The following is a 19,765-nucleotide window of genomic DNA, read 5'->3' as shown; positions in this document are numbered from 1 at the left end:
CAATACACACAGTCTGGGCACCCAGTTAAAATGACAAGCAGTACAAACACTACAATACACAGTCTGGGCATCCAGTTAACATGACAAGCAGTACAAACACTGCAATACACAGTCTGGGCACCCAGTTGAAATGACAAGCATTACAAACACTACAATACACAGTCTGGGCACCCAGTTAAAATGACAAGCAGTACAAACACTACAATACACAGTCTGGGCACGCTGTTAAAATGACAAGCAGTACTAATACTACAATACACACAGTCTGGGCACGCTGTTAAAATGACAAGCAGTACTAATACTACAATACACACAGTCTGGGCACGGTGTTAAAATGACAAGCAGTACTAATACTACAATACACACAGTCTGGGCACGCTGTTAAAATGACAAGCAGTACTAATACTACAATACACACAGTCTGGGCACGGTGTTAAAATGACAAGCAGTACTAATACTACAATACACACAGTCTGGGCACGCTGTTAAAATGACAAGCAGTACTAATACTACAATACACACAGTCTGGGCACGGTGTTAAAATGACAAGCAGTACTAATACACTATACACTAGTCTGTTGTAGAACGTTTTAAGAAAAAACCTATTTTCATTTCGAACTTTAAAAAGTGAGTCATACATAGTCTCAACTGAATACGCATCGTTCATGCAGTTACACCCATGTTTTATTATACTACTAACTGTAGTGAATTGATCGCCTCATTCATGCAGTTACACCCATGGTTTATTATACTACTAACTGTAGTGAATTAATCGCCTCGTCCATGAAGTTGCACCCATGGTCTAGTATACTACTAACTGTAGTGAATTAATCGTATGAGGGACCGGCCTCGGTGGCGTCGTGGTTAGGCCATTGATCTACAGGCTGATAGGTACTGGGTTCGGATCTGTAGTGAATTAATCGTGTGAGGGATATTTTGGCTGGCTCACTTCTGAAGCTCACAGCTCAACTAATTGTACATAATCCAGAGCGAACTGATAAACTGAGACAAGGTTACTGGTTTACTTTAAAGTTGTTTTGAAAGTTGCTCAACCAACACCTACACTATGCTGCCATGCTTGAATACTGCATACAAAATATTTAACTTAGTTAATCGCCTTGGTCCTTTACCGGTAGGAGTGGCCCATTTCATCTCTTATTGTGTGTGTTTTTGTGATTCTTAACCACATGGGTGACGCCAATAAAACCGTAAATAAATGAGTCGTGTTTATAGTCAAATGAAACATTTCTTCTTCTTCTTGCAGGGTGTGGGGGTTACACCAAACTGTCGAACAATTTATGTGGGTCATTTGAATTTTCCCATTCCAACCAGTGCCCCACAATTGGTACACCAAATGCCTTGATATATACTGTCCTGTGAAAAGTGCATGCTAAATATCCCTTGCTGCTTTATTTCTAGGAGTGAAACATTAGGCTATTGGTGTTCAGGGAGAATGCAGACAGATGGGCAAGTTAGCTTCGTGTTGGAACATCAGGCTATTGGTGTTCAGGGAAAATGTAGATAGATGGGCAAGTTAGCTTCGTGTTGGAACATCAGGCTATTGGTGTTCAGAGAGAATGCAGATAGATGGGCAAGTTAGCTTCGTGTTGGAACATCAGGCTATTGGTGTTCAGGGAGAATGCAGATAGACGGGCAGGTTAGCGTCGTGTTGGTGCATCAGGCTATTGGTGTTGAGGGAGAATGCAGATAGATGGGCAAGTTAGCTTCGTGTTGGTACATCAGGCTATTGGTGTTCAGGGAAAATGCAGATAGACGGGCAAGTTAGCTTCGTGTTGGAACATCAGGCTATTGGTGTTCAGGGAGAATGCAGATAGACGGGCAAGTTAGCTTCGTGTTGGTACATCAGGCTATTGATGTTCAGGGAGAATGTAGATAGATGGGCAGGTTAGCTTCGTGTTGGAACATTAGGCTATTGGTGTTCAGGGAGAATGCAGATAGATGGGCAAGTTAGCTTCGTGTTGGAACATCAGGCTATTGGTGTTCAGGGAAAATGTAGATAGATGGGCAAGTTAGCTTCGTGTTGGAACATCAGGCTATTGGTGTTCAGGGAAAATGCAGATAGACGGGCAAGTTAGCTTCGTGTTGGAACATCAGGCTATTGGTGTTCAGGGAGAATGCAGATAGACGGGCAAGTTAGGTTCGTGTTGGTACATTAGGCTATTGGTGTTCAGGGAGAATGTAGATAGATGGGCAAGTTAGCTTCGTGTTGGTACATCAGGCTATTGGTTTTCGGGGAAAATGTAGACTGACGGGCAAGTTAGGTTCATGTTGGAACATCAGGCTATTGGTGTTCAGGGAGAATGTAGATAGACGGGCAAGTTAGCTTCGTGTTGGAACATCAGGCTATTGGTGTTCAGGGAGAATGTAGATAGATGGGCAAGTTAGCTTCGTTTTGGAACATCAGGCTATTGGTGTTCAGGGAGAATGTAGATAGACGGGCAAGTTAGGTTCATATTGGAACTCAAAGAGTCCAGACCATTCTACGCTCCTAAACGTCCATCATTACATTTCACAACTGGCTACTGGTTAAGAGGGGAGAACAACAACAACAACAACAACAAGTCAACCCACGGGAACGATCGATTTTTCCGAGGTGATGAGTTGATCCTACACCCCTCTGCACCTCAGTGAAGCTCCCTACCACTGAGCTACATACCATTCAGTTTTACGAATAAAGACAAACTGACCAAATATGACTGATATAATTATGAGTTACATATGACCGTATCTTCCAAATGCAGAAAGCAGCTTTGGGGATCTAAGTTATACAGCACCAACGCACTTCCTGGTCTAGCAACATCTGTGTATCATCAATTGTTGGTTAAAGTTGTTTTTTGTTTAACAACACCACTAAAGCTTTTATTAACCATCGGCTAATGAAGATATTTGGTACATTTTACATATAATATTAGAGAGGAAACCTGCTACATTTCAGTTAGTAGCAAGGGTATATGTTTTATATGCACCATCCCACAGACAGAATAGCTCATACCACGGCCTTTGATACACCAGTCGTGATGCACTGGCTGGGACGAGAAATAGACCAATGGGCCCACCTACGGGGGTCGACCATAAACGGACCGCACATCAGCTGGCGAGCTAAGCTCCACCCTCATTATGTTTGTGTTGAAGTCGGCCATGCATAGAGCCATGCCCACTACTAAGCCCACCTACGAGGGTCGATCCTAGAAGGACCTCGCATCAGGTGGCGATTCAAGCTCCGCCCTTATTATTATGTGTGTTGGAGTCAACCATGCATAGAGTCATGCCCACTAACCACGTGATGACGTGTTGTACGACATAAAAAGCAGTGTGCGTTTTCCCCGCAGATATCGTGGCATCATTCAAAAGGTGGATGTTACCATGGCGGTTGGAAGAATCCTGATTGTGTTGGTGACACTTCTGTCTTCTCTCGGCGTCCAAGGTAAACGTTGTGCAGTTGTGTTTTGTAGTTTCAAAGTAAACTAAAGTAAAGTAAATAAGGTGGGCTTTTTTTGTTTTTGTTTTTTTGTTTAACGAAACTTCTAGAGCAGACTGATTTATAACTATTGTCTATTGAAATGTCATCTGTAGTTTAAGTCATATTATGAAGCCTGGTTTGTAGATCTACTGTGCGGTTATTTGCTGGCTAATATCACGGTCAGTTGGGTCCTGGTTGGTATGTCTGCGTCTTGAATTAGTATCAGTCGATTCAACAGTCGTGCGCGCTACGCCGTATTGCCCGTCGTCCTTTCATACCCTATTCCCCGAAACTCAAACCAGGGCCCCGTTTTACGAAACAATCTTATGGCTAGGATCATTTTAAGTGCACAAGGCAGTAATGCACTTAAAGGGAGACATCCTAGTTTTTAATACTAAGGCATATTGTTTCACTATTAAAATTGTTTATGGTCATTGGAATAATACAAAATAAAAAAAACATATATTAATTATTGTTTTAGATTATCACAGAGTTTTGTTTCACTATGTTGTAACATTATTCAAATGTTTTGTAGATTAACCAGACGTAGTTTTAATTTTTACGAGTTGAAATTTAGGTATGCGCCTTTAATGTGATTTTTACGCTAAGATCGTTTCCTGGAAGGGGCCCTAAATTTGTATAATATACTCAACACAATTAACGATGGCAGGTATATATTTTCGTAATTATTTGTTAGTGTCATATTATTATAGCATGTTTTGATAGCACATGACACACAATACACGTAACAATGTTGCACACAATGTTTTCACAGGCACATGCGCTCTCATTTTAATTGCGCAAGCTGGCTGTTGCTAGAATTAAACGAAAATGCCCGAATATAGATAACAACAGTGTTTTTTAAATGTTAACATTACTACCAAACAGTATATAGGATTGGAAACAAACCAATACGCATTTTTACATGAATTACAATTAATTGTGCGAGTAAAATGATGGAAACGCTTGGTAAAAAGGCGTCACTTTGCCTCGTGTTTGTCCCCGACCCTCCCTGTCTTGTATGCTCTTGTGTGTTTTTTCTGGTATTTATAAAGTATCAAAACTATACGACAAGTTGTCACCTTGTTCGGTCTAAATTGTTGCTTAAATGAGTTTAAAAACTCGCCACAAAGCCAGCACCATATAACAGAAGAAGCCCCCCCCCCCCCCCCCCCCCCTCTACTCACTCTCTTTCTCCCTACCTCGGTTTTGTTCTGTCTCTCTCCCCACTCTCTTTCTCCCTACCTCGGTTTTGTTCTGTCTCTCTCTCCCCGCTCTCTTTCTCCCTACCTCGGTTTTGTTCTGTCTCTCTCCCCGCTCTCTTTGTCCCTACCTCGGTTTTGTTCTGTCTCTCTCTCCCCGCTCTCTTTCTCCCTACCTCGGTTTTGTTCTGTCTCTCTCCCCACTTTCTTTCTCCCTACCTCGGTTTTGTTCTGCCTCTCCCCCACCCCCTCTTTCTCTAGTGTTTTCCCTAGCTTGTTTTAGCATGGTGCAGCACTTGCCTCAATCAGCGCCATGCTGCCCTGAGATTAAACAAGCCTTTTTCAGTAATTAATTCTAAAATTGCCTTTATAAAACGCCCAAAAAGGTATTATTAATTAATAAAATATGTCTTTTATATCGTTTGCCATCCATTTATTAAAGCAAGCACATAAATTACATAAATGTTTATTTCAATTAATTTTTATGTATTTTTAATGAAATACAAGTGCCCCGAAAATGGTGAAAATGCCTCAAAAGTGTTTGGTCTACAATGCCTTGCCTAATTTCTAGGGAAATCACTATTCTCCCAACCTCGTTTGTGTTCTGTCTCTCTCCCCGCTCTCTTTATCCCTACCTCGGTTTTGTTCTGTCTCTCTCTCCGCTCTCTTTCTCCCTTCCTCGGTTTTTTCTGTCTCTCTCTTCATTCTTTTCCGCCCTACCTCGGTTTTGCTCTCTCTCCTCTCCTTTCTCATGTCCCCTTTGCTCTCATATCTGATTTTTTGGTCTCTATTTCTCTAACCACTTATTTTGTTCTCATCTATAATATGTCTCTCTTTTATCCCTTCTTTCTTCCTCTCTCTATTTCCATACATCTTTCTGTCCGTCTGTCTGTCTGTCTGTCCTGTCTGCTCTGCTCTCTCCTCTCTCTCTCTCTCTCTCTCATCTCTCTCTCTCAGTCTCTCTCTCTCCCTCTCTCGTCTCGTCTCTATCTCTCTCTCCCTGTCTGTCTCCTCTCTCATCTCTTTCTCTCTCGGCTCTCCAGCTCTCTCTCTCCCTCTCTGTCTCCCTCTCGCTCGCCTCTCTCTCATCCCTCAGGTTAGTACTCTCTCTCTCTCTCTCTCCTCTCTCCGCCTTGTGTCTCTCTCCTCTCGTCTACTTAGTAGTGTAGCCTGTTATATCTCTCTCTCTCTCCTGACTGTATTTTTACTGTTCCGATATGTACCTTTGCGGGACTGCATACGTCAAGGTCAGATTACGTGGCTAACAGCCAAGACATGGCTTGTGCCGGCGGCCACCAACGGCGACTACACATTGTGATTTGCTGGCAGCAGCTACACAGAGCTACAACTTGTGGCTTGTCTACGAGTGAGTAGTTCTTGGTTTTTACTGGTTAAATATGATTAAAAAAATAAAATAAAAATAAAGCAGCCGTTGTGGCCAGTGACAGTACTTACAGTGGCGTATTCAAGGTTATTCAACACATCCCCGCCCCAAGTTGTTCCAGCATACGAGGTTTGCTGATCCTGCATGCATTATAAGAAGGCAGGTATGACCCTGGCGAGCATTTTCTTTCATTTGTAGAACATTTGCTTTATACTTTGTTTTGAGTTCATTGATTCATTAATCGTCGGCTATTGCATGTCAAACATTTTTGAATTTTGATATATAATCTTAGAGAGCAAACCGGCTATAGTTTGCCATTAGTAGCAGATACTATATTATGTGCGCCATGTCATATACATGATAGCACATACCACGACATTTTATATACTAGTTGTGGTGTACCAGCTGGAAGGAGAAATAGCCCAATTGGTCCACAGACTGGGATCGATCCTAGACAGACTACACGCATCAGGCGAGCGCTTTACCACTGTGATACGTTTTGTCTAAATAAAGACACACTTAGAGCACCTGCAATGATAAATTAGTCATCGGCTACTGGATGTTAAACATTGAATGATTCTGACACATACTCTTCTGCTAAAGACTGTTTTGTCGCCTGCAATGATTAATTAATCATCGGCTACTGGATGTTAAACATTGAATGATTCTGACACATACTCTTCTGCTAAAGACTGTTTTGTCGCCTGCAATGATAAATTAATCATCGCAACTGGATGTTAAACATTGAATGATTCTGACACATACTCTTCTGCTAAAGACTGTTTTGTCACCTGCAATGATTAATTAGTCATCGGCTACTGGATGTTAAACACTGAATGATTCTGACACATACTCTTCTGCTAAAGACTGTTTTGTCACCTGCAATGATTAATTAATCATCGGCTACTGGATGTTAAACATTGAATGATTCTGACACATACTCTTCTGCTAAAGACTGTTTTGTTTAACTACCCCAGAGGTGTTATTAAACATCGAATGTTGAAAATCAAACATTTAATAATTATGACACAATTTGCAAAAAGGTGTTTATCCCTTAACCGCATGCAACTGTCAAAAACAGCCGTGTGTATTTTAGTAACCAAATTACGAAGCATTTGTTTTCATCAGCCCCAACAGGTCACGTAAAATTGATGTAAAGTAAAACACCTTCATATCTGTATGCCTATTGTATATCCTACTTCCTTTTACAGACAACTGAAAAGTTGTTATAAACAATGATAAATATGTACATAATCAAAACACGTGTGTGTGTGTGTGTGTGCATATTTGTTTTACTCTCTCTCTCTCTCTCTCTCTCTCTCTCTCTCTCTCTCTCTCTCTCTCTCTCTCTCTCTCTCTCTCTCTCTCTCTCTCTCTCTCTCTCTCTCTCTCTCTCTCTCTCTCTCTCTCTCTCTCTCTCTCTCTCTCTCATTTTCATATATCATTATATACTTTCATTAACTCTAGATACTTGTTAAAATCCAGGTCCTTGTGAATATATTATTTTAATTAAGTCTGCCTATAAAGTAGTAACTACATTATGTGTGTATAAATTATATATAAAATTACTGTAACAACCCATGTCTTCTCCCTTTGCATGGGTTGATATTTGTCAACAAGGGAATGGTCAAGAAAAAATAAACAGTTATTATTTTTAAAAAAATAAAATAAAAAATAAAACATTACGAAGCACGTTTATGTCACACGCGTATAATCAAGACCATTAATAGCCCGTTCTCACCGGGCTTAAGTCGTGTTCACGATGGGTTTTTTGGCTGTTCGCAACTTGGACGCAACGAGGATTAAGTAGGAATAGATCGGTGTACAATCCATTCTACGATGTTTTAACGCAAGCAGGATTTGCTGCATGCAGCACTTCCTCCTTGCGACAAAAACATCGGATCGACCACGTAGATAGGACGCAGATTAATCTGAGATACACCGCCTACCGACCCCCTACCACTCGCAGTTAAATTGCCATTCGCAGACTAGTCTCAGAACAGTCTGCGTTTGATCGGCGAATAAACAAAATAATTTGAATTGTTTCCAGGTTCTTCCAGGTGTTCCCTGAGTTTTCGGCGACAGGACTGTTAGCAGATAAGACGCAGACTAGAAAATTCATTTTCCCCCAATTTTTATATTTGTCCCCCGATCGGTTGCAGACTGTTCGCAGAGTGATTGCTTCCTAACGCAGAATAGTCTGCGATAGGGTAAGGTTTTGTCGAAATCTCAACTTGAACGCAGCGTATTTTTAACGGAAACCCATCGTGAACACGACTTAAGCCCGGTGAGACCGGGCTATTAGTTATACAGTGCTGATGGATGCATAACGAGTGCTCGAAATTGCCCAGGAAGATGTCAAAGTGTATAAAAATGATGTTCAAAGACGCGCAAATAAGCGTACAGGATAGGGGGAAGAGGTGGCTGGAGGTGTCTGGGGTGGGGGGGGGGGGCGGACTACTGCTCACCCCCCCACCCCCCAGTGCTGGAACAAATCCTAAAATTAGGGCAAAAATGATAGAGATATTGGGGCAAAATGTGGTAAATTGAGGCGTTGTAAGCATACGTAATGATTCGTTTGCGACCCTATATAGCCGTGTAACATTATAGGCGTATGGGTTCTCATTTCTGTGTGTGTATGTGTGTGTGGGTGTGTGGGGGGTGGGATGGGGGGTGCATGGGGGTTTTATTTGGGGGGGGGGGGGGGGTGGAGGTATTGTTTTTGGCCCGAATTGAACGAAATTGCCCGAATCTGGATAACATTTGGGTTTTGTCATATTAGCATTGCGGTAAATAAAATGCGTTGGGTGCGTCGTTAAATAAAACATTTCTTTCTTTCTTTCTTACTGCCACAGCTATATAGTTTGCAAACGATCACAACGCATCTTTACATGGATTACAACTATTTTTGAGGGTAGAGTAATGAAAATACATGGCAAAAAGGTTTTAGTTTGCATATTTTGCCAGATTATCTATCATTTTTGCCCAAATTTTAGGTTTTGCACTAGCAGGCCCGTAGCCAGGGAGGGGGGGGGGGGGGGGGGGGGGGGGTCGCAGCATGATTTGTGAGTTCCGCTCAAATGAAAAACAAAATCGGATTTTACAAATAACGTAGCCGGGTTTGCTACCCATCGGACACCTCGATCACCAAATCAGGTATAATGATATGGTTAACCAATAACAATGTATTATATACGGTTCCAAAAAAAAGTCTATAGGCTTATGTAAAAAAATTTCAGATTTGTAATTTGTTTCGGGTAGATTCTTGGCACTCATGTCTAAGCACATCTAGACACTTCACTGATTTAGAAAAAAACAAAAGGTGCCAGTTTTTCCATTAACATTTAGGGAATCCTTTTGTAATTTCAAAATGGCCATCACCGAAAATCATTTAAAAAAAACAACATTGGCAATCATAAAAGTGCCCGCCTCTTCCGGTCATTGTTTTACATTCATAATTCGTCGTGACCTCCTGCTGTGTTACAGTCATAACATTGATGGTACTGTAGTGGATGAGCTAATGGTAAAGGTAGAGAGATAGTGAATCCTTTGTGCTGCTGCTGGTGAGAAACATCGTTTTGTCTTTGATGTCCGTTGAGTTTTGAACGATGTAGGATTTAGTTACCTTCACCTTGCCTTTCCGCCGCTCGCTAGTCTATTTCTTCATTGATGCTTTCTTTGTGTAGTTATAAAACATGACTCGCCCTTCACACAATCCTCGAGCCTTTCAGTCGATGAGTGTGACGAAGGACGTTGCACGCTCTTTGCAAGTCTTGAAATTATTGACTGCAATCAAGTCCTGTACCACTCCCATTCCATCTACTAGAAGACAAGTCTCTGATCCCTCTTCAAACTTGGTAGGCTGTATATAAGTTTGAGTCGTGTCGTTGGCCACCAAATTTTCCGGAAGCTTTATCACTGTGCTCTTGTCCATAGTGGGATGATTAGATCGCGTCTGATGAGTACCGTCTACATGAAATTTCGCCCCCCCCCCCGCTAAACATGCTGGCTACGGGCCTGACTAGGCATTAGTGGGGCAGTTTCCTCCCCGTTCCCGCTCATGTACGCTTATGTTTGGCAGTAATACAACAATTAAAAGCAAATGTTGTTATCCAGATTTGGGGCCATTCGTTTAAATGAGCAACAAACCCAGCCTGTCCCCGTCCCACCTACACAAATGGGAGCCCGTACGCCTATGGAGGAGCATGGCGATATGTTTAAGACGAGAATGGGAGGATTATGCTTTAGGTAAGGGGGGTGGGTGGGTTTCCGAAACAGTATGTAAATGTTTATAATTTCAAATTATACATTTTACAGGGTACAATCCTGTTTCTGGTAACATTGGGGCTTTGTTTTTCAATCGTTGTGCATGAATGAGGGGACGAGAGGATACACGCATGTGGACATCACTTTAGATCTAGGGGTTGGGTTTTTTGTGTGTTTTGTTTTGTTTGTGTGTTTTTTTGTTAGCCGGGAAAAGGGGGCGGGGTTGTCCGTGCAACTGGGAAACCCCTCATAATCCGCCCCTGACGAGTATAGTCCGTGGAACAAAATGTAATGATGCCAAGTTCGTTAAACGATATTGAATTATAGCCGAGTTAGTGGTTAAAACTATAAGCAATGACAATGATTGTTTTATGCAACACATAGACGGGACACAATGCCTTAGATGAATGGTAATATTACGATTTTAATAGACGAAAAAAAAGACAAGATAAATACACAACAAGATTAGGAGATGTGCGTAACAAATTTAGTTCAAGTATCCGTAAAGCGGGCACACAGAAACAGTTTAACTATATTTTGGATGTTTAAAGAGTCTTATTAAGATAGTTAATATAAAAAATGATACAACAACAACAAAAACTGTTTTAATTATTTAAATGTTTTATCATTTTATACTCAATTCAATTATAGAATGACCCGTAGACGTTACACGCGGATAGCAAACTATACGTCTTCTTAGTTTCATAATACACGATAAAGGCAGGTGTTTAGCCCCACGCGTATAAGTGTGATTTTAGCCGCGTTTAAGACTTACACGCATCTAAGATAAACGAGTGATGATCACCTTTCGTAAATTCGGGCCATTGTCTTTATTTATTTACCGTCACATATACATATGCTATATTGGGGTCGGCGAACAGACATATTCCAATATAATGGTCTCACCCTACATTTTACAAATATAATTGGTTTACACACAGCCACTGTAGCATGTTACAGTGAAGCCGTTCACATACACGTGTGTGGGGTTCTGTAACGTAAACAATATGTTCAAGCTTTATCATTCCACATTTATAACATATATATATATATATATATATATATATATATATATATATATATATATATATATATATATATATATATATATGAGTGTGTGTGTGTGTGTGTGCGTGTGTGTGTGTGTGTATGTGTGTGTGTGTGTATATTGTGTTTGTGTGATTCTATATGTGTATATGTATATGTATATGTATAGGCCTTCCGATACAACATTGTGTTAGTATATTTTGTTTATACTGTTAAAATACGAGACGAGTTTAAAAGATTCATTAACTCGTGACAGCTAATCCGTAATTCCTCGTAGCTCGTTAATTATTCTCTCAGACTAGATTGTGGTGGTTTGAATCAACTTCCATAGTTACCCCATCTTTGACTTAGTTAATTATGAGCCATTGAATACTCTCAGCGCGAAACAAAATGTTATATATTTTAAAGAATCATTAGACCCTGTAGCTTCTTGTAGAGAAATAATTGATCACGTAAAAAGGTTCCCTTGGAGGAAACAAACTCCACCGAAGCAGTCTTGTCTAGATTTGTTTTTGTATGTCTCGTAATCGTTTATTCTTAGTCTCTTCTACTAATATCCCATTAATTTTTAAATCGGATTATTCACCAATTACTTTATTATTAAAACTAAACGAACTTTAATAATTCACTAGTACATGACCCTAAATATGTCAGTTTAATCAAAGAAACAATAACATAAACGTTTGAACAGTATAAAGATGCTAATAGGAAAAATTCAGATTTCACTTTAGATGACCAATTATTGTGGGAAACAGTATTAATTATGACACGCAGTAAACAAATATTGTATTCATCAACACACTCAAATCAAAAGGAAGATGCAATAATTACAATCGTTTCAAGGAATGTCCCAGTATTTCTACATTTCCAATTTGTCTGAATACTTGTATTGAGGTTGGCGAACGACATTTTGACACAACTACTGAAATAAATCAGTGCTAAAAATATCAAGACATTTCATGACAACGTTTTAAGTAGTACACAACCAAATAACTTCCAGCTGGGTCAAAGTTCGAGGTGCACCCAACTTGTGATAGAGAAAATTAACGAACACCACAATTCCTGTGATTGGTGATAAATTGATACACTGCAGGTAGGAGTTTTAGACACATATGTTACCATTGTCGTTTATATGATTTGATTTGGTAGTATATACCCTATAGCACATGTTCAATACTTACTAACAAAATATTATGATTTTTAACTATATTGGTTGAATAATTAGTCATCACTCGACCATGCAAGTTCACAATGACCTTAACCTTTATTAAAATCACTGAACATGGCTGTGAATGGAGTTTGAATCAAAGATAGCACTGAGGAAAAGTTGGTTTTGGCCTATAATTCATAGTGTAAAGATTTCAATAATTTCTTTTTACATGATAAGAAATGCAAGGAAATAGATGTTCGGATAATTATGTCATTTAAAAATAGTTTGATTTTTAAAAAATTAATTAATCAAAAATAGATGTGTGAAAGCTGGATGATAATTCCAGATATCACAAATATTAAAACCTCCGACTACAGTAGGCTATAAATAAAGCATAATCAGGAATATTGGTGGCCGCCAATGCTTTTTCTGTTTCATCAGCAAGTCCGATGAATTTGAAATTCCCACACCTGGTAACTTGAAGACACCCACACCCAGCATACAGGATGCCTCCCAACACTAATGTTCAGGGCATTAAGTCATTACTTCATACAGGTACAGTCATGTTGGTGTTTCCTTCCTCAGACAGTATATTTTTTAATACTGATATTTCTTTGATGGGCGTGTTAATATAGTGTACACTGAATGCAGTGCATTCTCCAATTCATATTCCCCGCCGTTTTTCTCAGGACACTCACCGGAAACGGAAATATAATTAAAGAAAACTGATTTCCGGTCAAAATGGTGGCTTTTATTTAGATTTTTTCAACTGAAAATACCTTGAAATTTTGGTTTTCGGCAAGTATTTTCCCTTGAAAACAATGGCAGCACATCGCGGTCATTTCCGGGGATCGATAGCTGATTGTGACAGCTAATTCGATAATAAATTTGATAATTTTACCAACAACGAAAATCAGCAAATATTGCAATATGAATCGTAGTTCGGGTTTAAAAAAATATTTGATCAGAAAACCACTGTTATCGGGAATAATGGACATAAATAGTGGACAGCTGGCAACAAATGCCTGTAAGTAAACGCCACTTAAAAAAAAAAAAAAAAAACGTTTGCCTAATTTTAATCACCATTAACTGATGTAAAATATCATAAATATTACAAAACCCCACGAACATAATACTTACCGATTCATATATCAACTTTATTTCATGTTTTTTTATAAAACATTTACGTGAATATATGTGAGTAAAAAATATAAACTTGTACCCACTCAACGTGTTTTTTGTTAAAAATTAATCCAGTAGTCTAAAGGTTAAGGTCTTAATGTTTCAATGGAATTCGTTAAGGAGTAGATGTACTCTACATATATACCTGAGTACACACACCCAACAGAAGGTAAATATCTTCAGGAGTTTTATTTTAAAACATTTTGTTGTTTAATATGACACATTGCATTTGTGCAAAACTGTATGCATGCGTTATATTAGGTTGCTTTGTAGAAACATCAGTTTCAGTTAGGTTGTCAGAATAGACCAGGTCATGGTTGTCATAAAAACACATAGTTGGAATTTTTTTTCTTCAAAATTGTATGTTGTATGTAGGTAATACTATGTAGGTAGTACTAAACCAACTAACTTCTGGCTGGGTCAAAGTTCGAGGTGCACCCAACTTTTGATAGAGACGTGAACGCCACAAGTCCTGTGATTTGTGATCAATTTGAATGTGCTGGTTGTAAAACAAAAGTATCATCTCTGCACAAAATGTATGCAATTTTATTCCATCTGGTACCACTGTGTTTGAAACATGTATAGGGTTCAAGACGATGACATGACTTGTGATTCTGGATGGCGGCCTAAATAAACGGGTGGCGGATACTACTATCGCTGCCAATGGATGGCGGGCATATTGGAAATAAGTCTTAAGAGATGACGGGTCCGCCATCGCCTATGGCATGTAGCGAGACCCCTGGTTACTGTTGTCGTCTATGAGATCTGATTGGGTAGTATACACCCTATAACACATGCATTAATTCGTCATACGATGTGTACTTATTATTGTGTTGAATAACAACGATATAAATAAAGAATCAGCAGAAATGTATATTCGTGTTAACATTTATTCAGCGTATTAGACTGACCTCTGTGCTGTAGGATGAAGGGCTTCTTACATGCCAATAAATGTAATCCCATGACCTGATTAAGTTTCATCTAAAGTGTAAAGTTATCACATTCTGGCAGTATTTAATCTCACAGAATATACTATGTGACTTTACTGGGTACGCTACCTATTATTTGATCAACATTACCAGAGTGTGTTTTGGTAGCATCAGTGTAATATTTTAGGAATACAAATTGTATAATGAGAGCCTCTGGCAACTTGTAATTGTCTTTACATGTGTGAAGTGGGAATTGAAATCCACTAGGAACATTGGTTTGTGATTAATTTACAGGTGAGAAAGGCAAAACATCGTATACTAATGACACTGATTTGTAAGTGTCTTTGCATGAGAGAAGGGCAAATCTCCGTGTACCAGTGACACAGATTTGTAATTATTTTTACAGGTGAGAAGGGCCAAACTCCATGTACCAGCGAAACTGATTCGTGTGGATCTGATGGCGGTCTCTGCTATAAAAATGAAACAGCCAAGGCCTGTTACTGTCCTGCAAACTTGTATGGTGACCACTGTGAAAACAAGAGATGTGAGTTTACAGTTATCCCCCTTGAACATCATACACGGCCAGAATTATTTACAATATGTTCATGTATAGCACTGCTATTAGTATCAGTAGATCCACGATTTTTAAAATGTATTTTTGCCTGGCTGGCGGCAAAGTATCCTGAACAACATCTCGTTTCTCCAGAAGACTGGTAAAACAAAAACAACACAAGATAGAGCTGGCTGGAATACACCTATGTTTAACAATTAAGTAAAAGTATTACATTTTCATAGACTGGGAATAGCACAACTATGTGTATGTTTAATATCCATGTTTTATAACAGGGAGGACGCGTCTCGGGGAACAGTGTGTGTATGTTTAATATCCGTGTTTATTAAAACGAAGGACGCGTGCCGGGGAAGAATGTGTGTATGTTTAATATCTGTGTTTTTAATAGGGATTACGCGTTTTGGGGAACATTGCGTGTGCATTTAATATCCGTGTTTTTTAACAGGGAGGACGCGTCTTGGAGAACATTGTGTGTATGTTTAATGTCCGTGTTTTTTAACAGGGAGGACGCGTCTTGAAGAACAGTGTGTGTATGTTTAATATCCGTGTTTTTTAAGAGGGAGGACGCGTCTCGTTGAACATCGCGTGTGTGTTTAATATCCGTGTTTTTTTAACAGGGAGGACGCGTCTTGAAGAACAGTGTGTGCATGTTTAATATCCGTGTTTTTTAAGAGGGAGGACGCGTCTCGGGTAACATTGCGTGTGTGTTTAATATCCATGTTTTTTAAGAGGGAGGACGCGTCTCGGGGAACATTGCGTGTGTGTTTAATATCCGTGTTTTTTAAGAGGGAGGACGCGTCTCGGGGAACATTGCGTATGTGTTTAATACCCGTTTTTTTTAAGAGGGAGGACGCGTCTAGGGGAACATTGCGTTTTTGTTTAATATCCGTGTTTTTTAAGAGGGAGGACGCGTATCGGGGAACATTGCGTGTGTTTTTAATATCCGTGTTTTTTAAGAGGGAGGACGCGTATCGGGGAACATTGCCTGTGTGTTTAATATCCGTGTTTTTTAACAGGGAGGACGCGTCTCGGGGAACATTGCGTATGTGTTTAATATCCGTGTTTTCTGAGGAAGCCCTGTAGTTCACATCCATATAAAAGGATAGGCAATACCACAGTGTCGAACAATGTTAATTTATATTCTATTGATATACTATCTTTAGCTTTGGATACAATTTTTTTGTAGCTTGTTGGGTAAATGTTTTTGTTACATTGAATTTGTTTTGTTTATTGAAAGTTAAACCTAAATAAGCATGCGCTTTGATATTTTCGAGAACTTCGTTTTATTACATTCATTGGGTGAACCAGTAAAGTTTAATATTTAACTGAAAATATAGAAACGTATGAAGTCACCAAATCATGACAATATATTTTTGTCTGCTGTATAACAATAGGTCGTTTTCAGTATACGTGTTTTAAATAGTACTGTACTATATCGGGTTAACAGTACAGTGTTGTAAATAGCACTGTAAGCTTCTATATGACAGAGGTAGTTTTCATTTTAATTGTCTCGAACATCACTATAAAATGATGAGTAAATGTTAGAGGTAATATTATGCTATCATGGTTTATGCAGCGCCATGGTATAGTGGATTGATACTGTAGTTACAGTGTTCAATTCCAAGTGTTCCATTTAGCAATACAAAATACTAGATTAATAGTACAGAAGTAATTTGTATTCACATGTGTTTAAGTAGTACCGCGGAGTAATGGATTAATATTACAGCTGTGATTTTAGTTCACATTTTAAGAAACACTATAACATACTGGATTAATATTGCAGATGTAGTTTTCAGTTCACGTGTTATAAGAAACACTCTCACATACTGGATTAATATTACAGATGTAGTTTTCAGTTCACATGTTTTAAGAAACACTATATCATACTGGATTAATATTACAGATGCAGTTTTCAGTGCACGTGTTTTAAGAAACATTATATCATACTGGATTAATATTACATATGTAGTTTTCAGTTCACGTGTTTTAAGAAACACTATATCATATTGGATTAATATTACAGATGTAGTTTTCAGTTCACGTGTTTTAAGAAACACTATAATATACTGGATTAATATTACAGATGTTGTTTTCAGTTCACGTGTTTTAAGAAACGCTATAACATACTGGATTAATATTACAGATGTTGTTTTCAGTTCACGTGTTTTAAGAAACGCTATAATATACTGGATTAATATTACAGATGTTGTTTTCAGTTCACGTGTTTTAAGAAACACTATATCTTACTGGATTAATATTACAGATGTAGTTTTCAGTTCACGTGTCATATAAAACCTTGTTGTGGCGGTATGGCTTGCATGCACCATTGATCTCCTGGGCTAAGCTGGCGGGAGCCTTGTGTTCCTGGTAGGTTCAACCAAGCCAGACATGTCATGGGGGAGGGGCCAGACTAAGCAAGCACCATGGTCCTCCAGGTTGGGAGTTTAGCACAGGGTTAACAGTCCTGTCTTGTTAAAAACAGCTTGTTACGGAAACAGCAACGAAAATAACTTCTACAGCTGTGCATGACGGCCTTCCAGAGTCAACGACTCATATGCATGCCAGTGGTGAAAGCCGAATGGAAGACACACACACGATAATGGAAGTACTTAGTTCAAAAACGAAAATCAGGATTGGTTTCTGAAATGTGCGGACCATGTACGAATCTGGAAAATTAGCACAGGTAACTATAGAAATCAGGTGATACACCTTGCAACTTCTCGGAGTGAGCGAATGCAGATACTGGATTAATGAGGTGATTTCTCTTCCAGATACTGTGCAGTGTCCGGTTTCACGTAGATCTATGACATAACTGGATTAATGAGGTTATTTCTTTCAGATACTGTGGAGTGTTCGGTTTTACATAGAACTATGACAACTGGATTAATGAGGTTATCTCTCTCTCTCTCTCTCTCTCTCTCTCTCTCTCTCTCTCTCTCTCTCTCTCTCTCTCTCTCTCTCTCTCTCTCTCTCTCTGTGTGTGTCTCTCTCTGTCTCTGCCTCTCTGTCTGTATGTATCTCTGTCTCTGTCTCTGTCTCTCTGTCTCTGTCTCTCTCTCTCTCTGTCTCTCTCTCTCTCTCTCTCTCTCTCTCTCTCTCTCTCTCTCTCTCTCTCTCTCTCTCTCTCTCTGTCTCGCAGATACTGTGGAGTGTGCAGTTTTAAGAAGAGATATGACATACTGGATTAATTAGGTTATCTATCTTCTAGATACTGTGGAGTGTTCGGTTTTACGTAGATCTATGACATACTGGATTAATGAGGTTCTCTCTCTCTCTCTCTCTCTCTCTCTCTCTCTCTCTCTCTCTCTCTCTCTCTCTCTCTCTCTCTCTCTCTCTCTCTCTCTCTCTCTCTCTCTCTCTCTCTCATATAGTGTGGAGTGTGCAGTTTTAAGAAGAGATATGACATACTGGATTAATGAGGTTATCTCTCTTCTAGATACCGTGGAATGTTCGGTTTTAAGCAGAGCTATGACATACTGGATTAATGAGGTTCTCTCTCTCTCTCTCTCTCTCTCTCTCTCTCTCTCTCTCTCTCTCTCTCTCTCTCTCTCTCTCTCTCTCTCTCTCTCTCTCTCTCTCTCTCTCTCTCATATAGTGTGGAGTGTGCAGTTTTAAGAAGAGATATGACATACTGGATTAATGAGGTTATCTCTCTTCTAGATACCGTGGAATGTTCGGTTTTAAGCAGAGCTATGACATACTGGATTAATGACGATATTTCTATTTCAGACACTGTGGAGTGTATGCAGTCGTCTATGAAGATCACGTTGACTCCAGCTGGGACTTTTAACGGCGTCATCTACGTTCATGGTAAAAAGGAAACAGATGGTTGTACGTTCACAGACACAAGTGGAACTCTGGAACTGGATTTGCAGGACTCATCAGACTGTGGTGAAGTCACTTCCAACACGGTCAGTACTGTCTATAAACAATCACATTTTGTAGTGGAGTCACCTCCTACATGGTTAGTACTGTCTATAAACAATAACAGCTTGTAGTGGAGTCACCTCCGATACAGTCAGTACTGTCTATAAATAGTCTTTAAACATCATAGCCTGTGACGGAGTCACCTCCGATACGGTCAATACTGTCTGTAAACAGATTTTCTGTGGTGGAGTCAGCACGGTCTGTCCGCACTGTCTATGACATATATCATGTGACGGAGTGAGCTCTGACACTCTGAAGTAGAGTCAACTCTGACACGGTCAACACTATAGACAGATATGTTGTGGGACGGTCAACTCTGACACGATAAGCGCTATAGACAGATATGTTGTGGGACGGTCAACTCTGGCACGAAAAGCACTATAGACAGATATGTTGTGGGATAGTCAACTCTGACACGACCAGTACTATAGACAGCTATGTTATGAGAGGGTCAACTCTGACACGACCAGCACTATAGACAGATATGTTGTGGGAGGGTCAACTCTGACACGATAAGCACTAAAGACAGATATGTTGTGGGAGGGTCATCTCCGACACTTTCAGCACTATAGACAGATATGTTGTGGGAGGGTCATCTCCGACACGATCAGCACTATAGACAAATA

General features: G+C 39.6%; 1 protein-coding gene across 1 annotated transcript in view; it reads left to right on the top strand.

The window, feature by feature from the left end:
* The window catches only part of LOC121386565 (EGF-like domain-containing protein 1), a 344,832-nt gene that overhangs the window by 283,883 nt on the left and 41,184 nt on the right, over positions 1 to 19,765 (top strand). The window contains exons 2-3 of the mRNA XM_041517511.1: positions 15,048 to 15,185; positions 18,942 to 19,123. Of these exons, the coding sequence (XP_041373445.1) occupies positions 15,048 to 15,185; positions 18,942 to 19,123 (320 nt within the window). The remainder of the gene's footprint in view (positions 1 to 15,047; positions 15,186 to 18,941; positions 19,124 to 19,765) is intronic.

This window comes from Gigantopelta aegis, chromosome 12, assembly GCF_016097555.1.
Source record: "Gigantopelta aegis isolate Gae_Host chromosome 12, Gae_host_genome, whole genome shotgun sequence".
Classification (NCBI taxonomy): Eukaryota; Metazoa; Mollusca; class Gastropoda; order Neomphalida; family Peltospiridae; genus Gigantopelta; species Gigantopelta aegis.
Note: the sequence above shows the minus strand (reverse complement) of the source record. Positions and strands in the feature narration are given on the sequence as shown.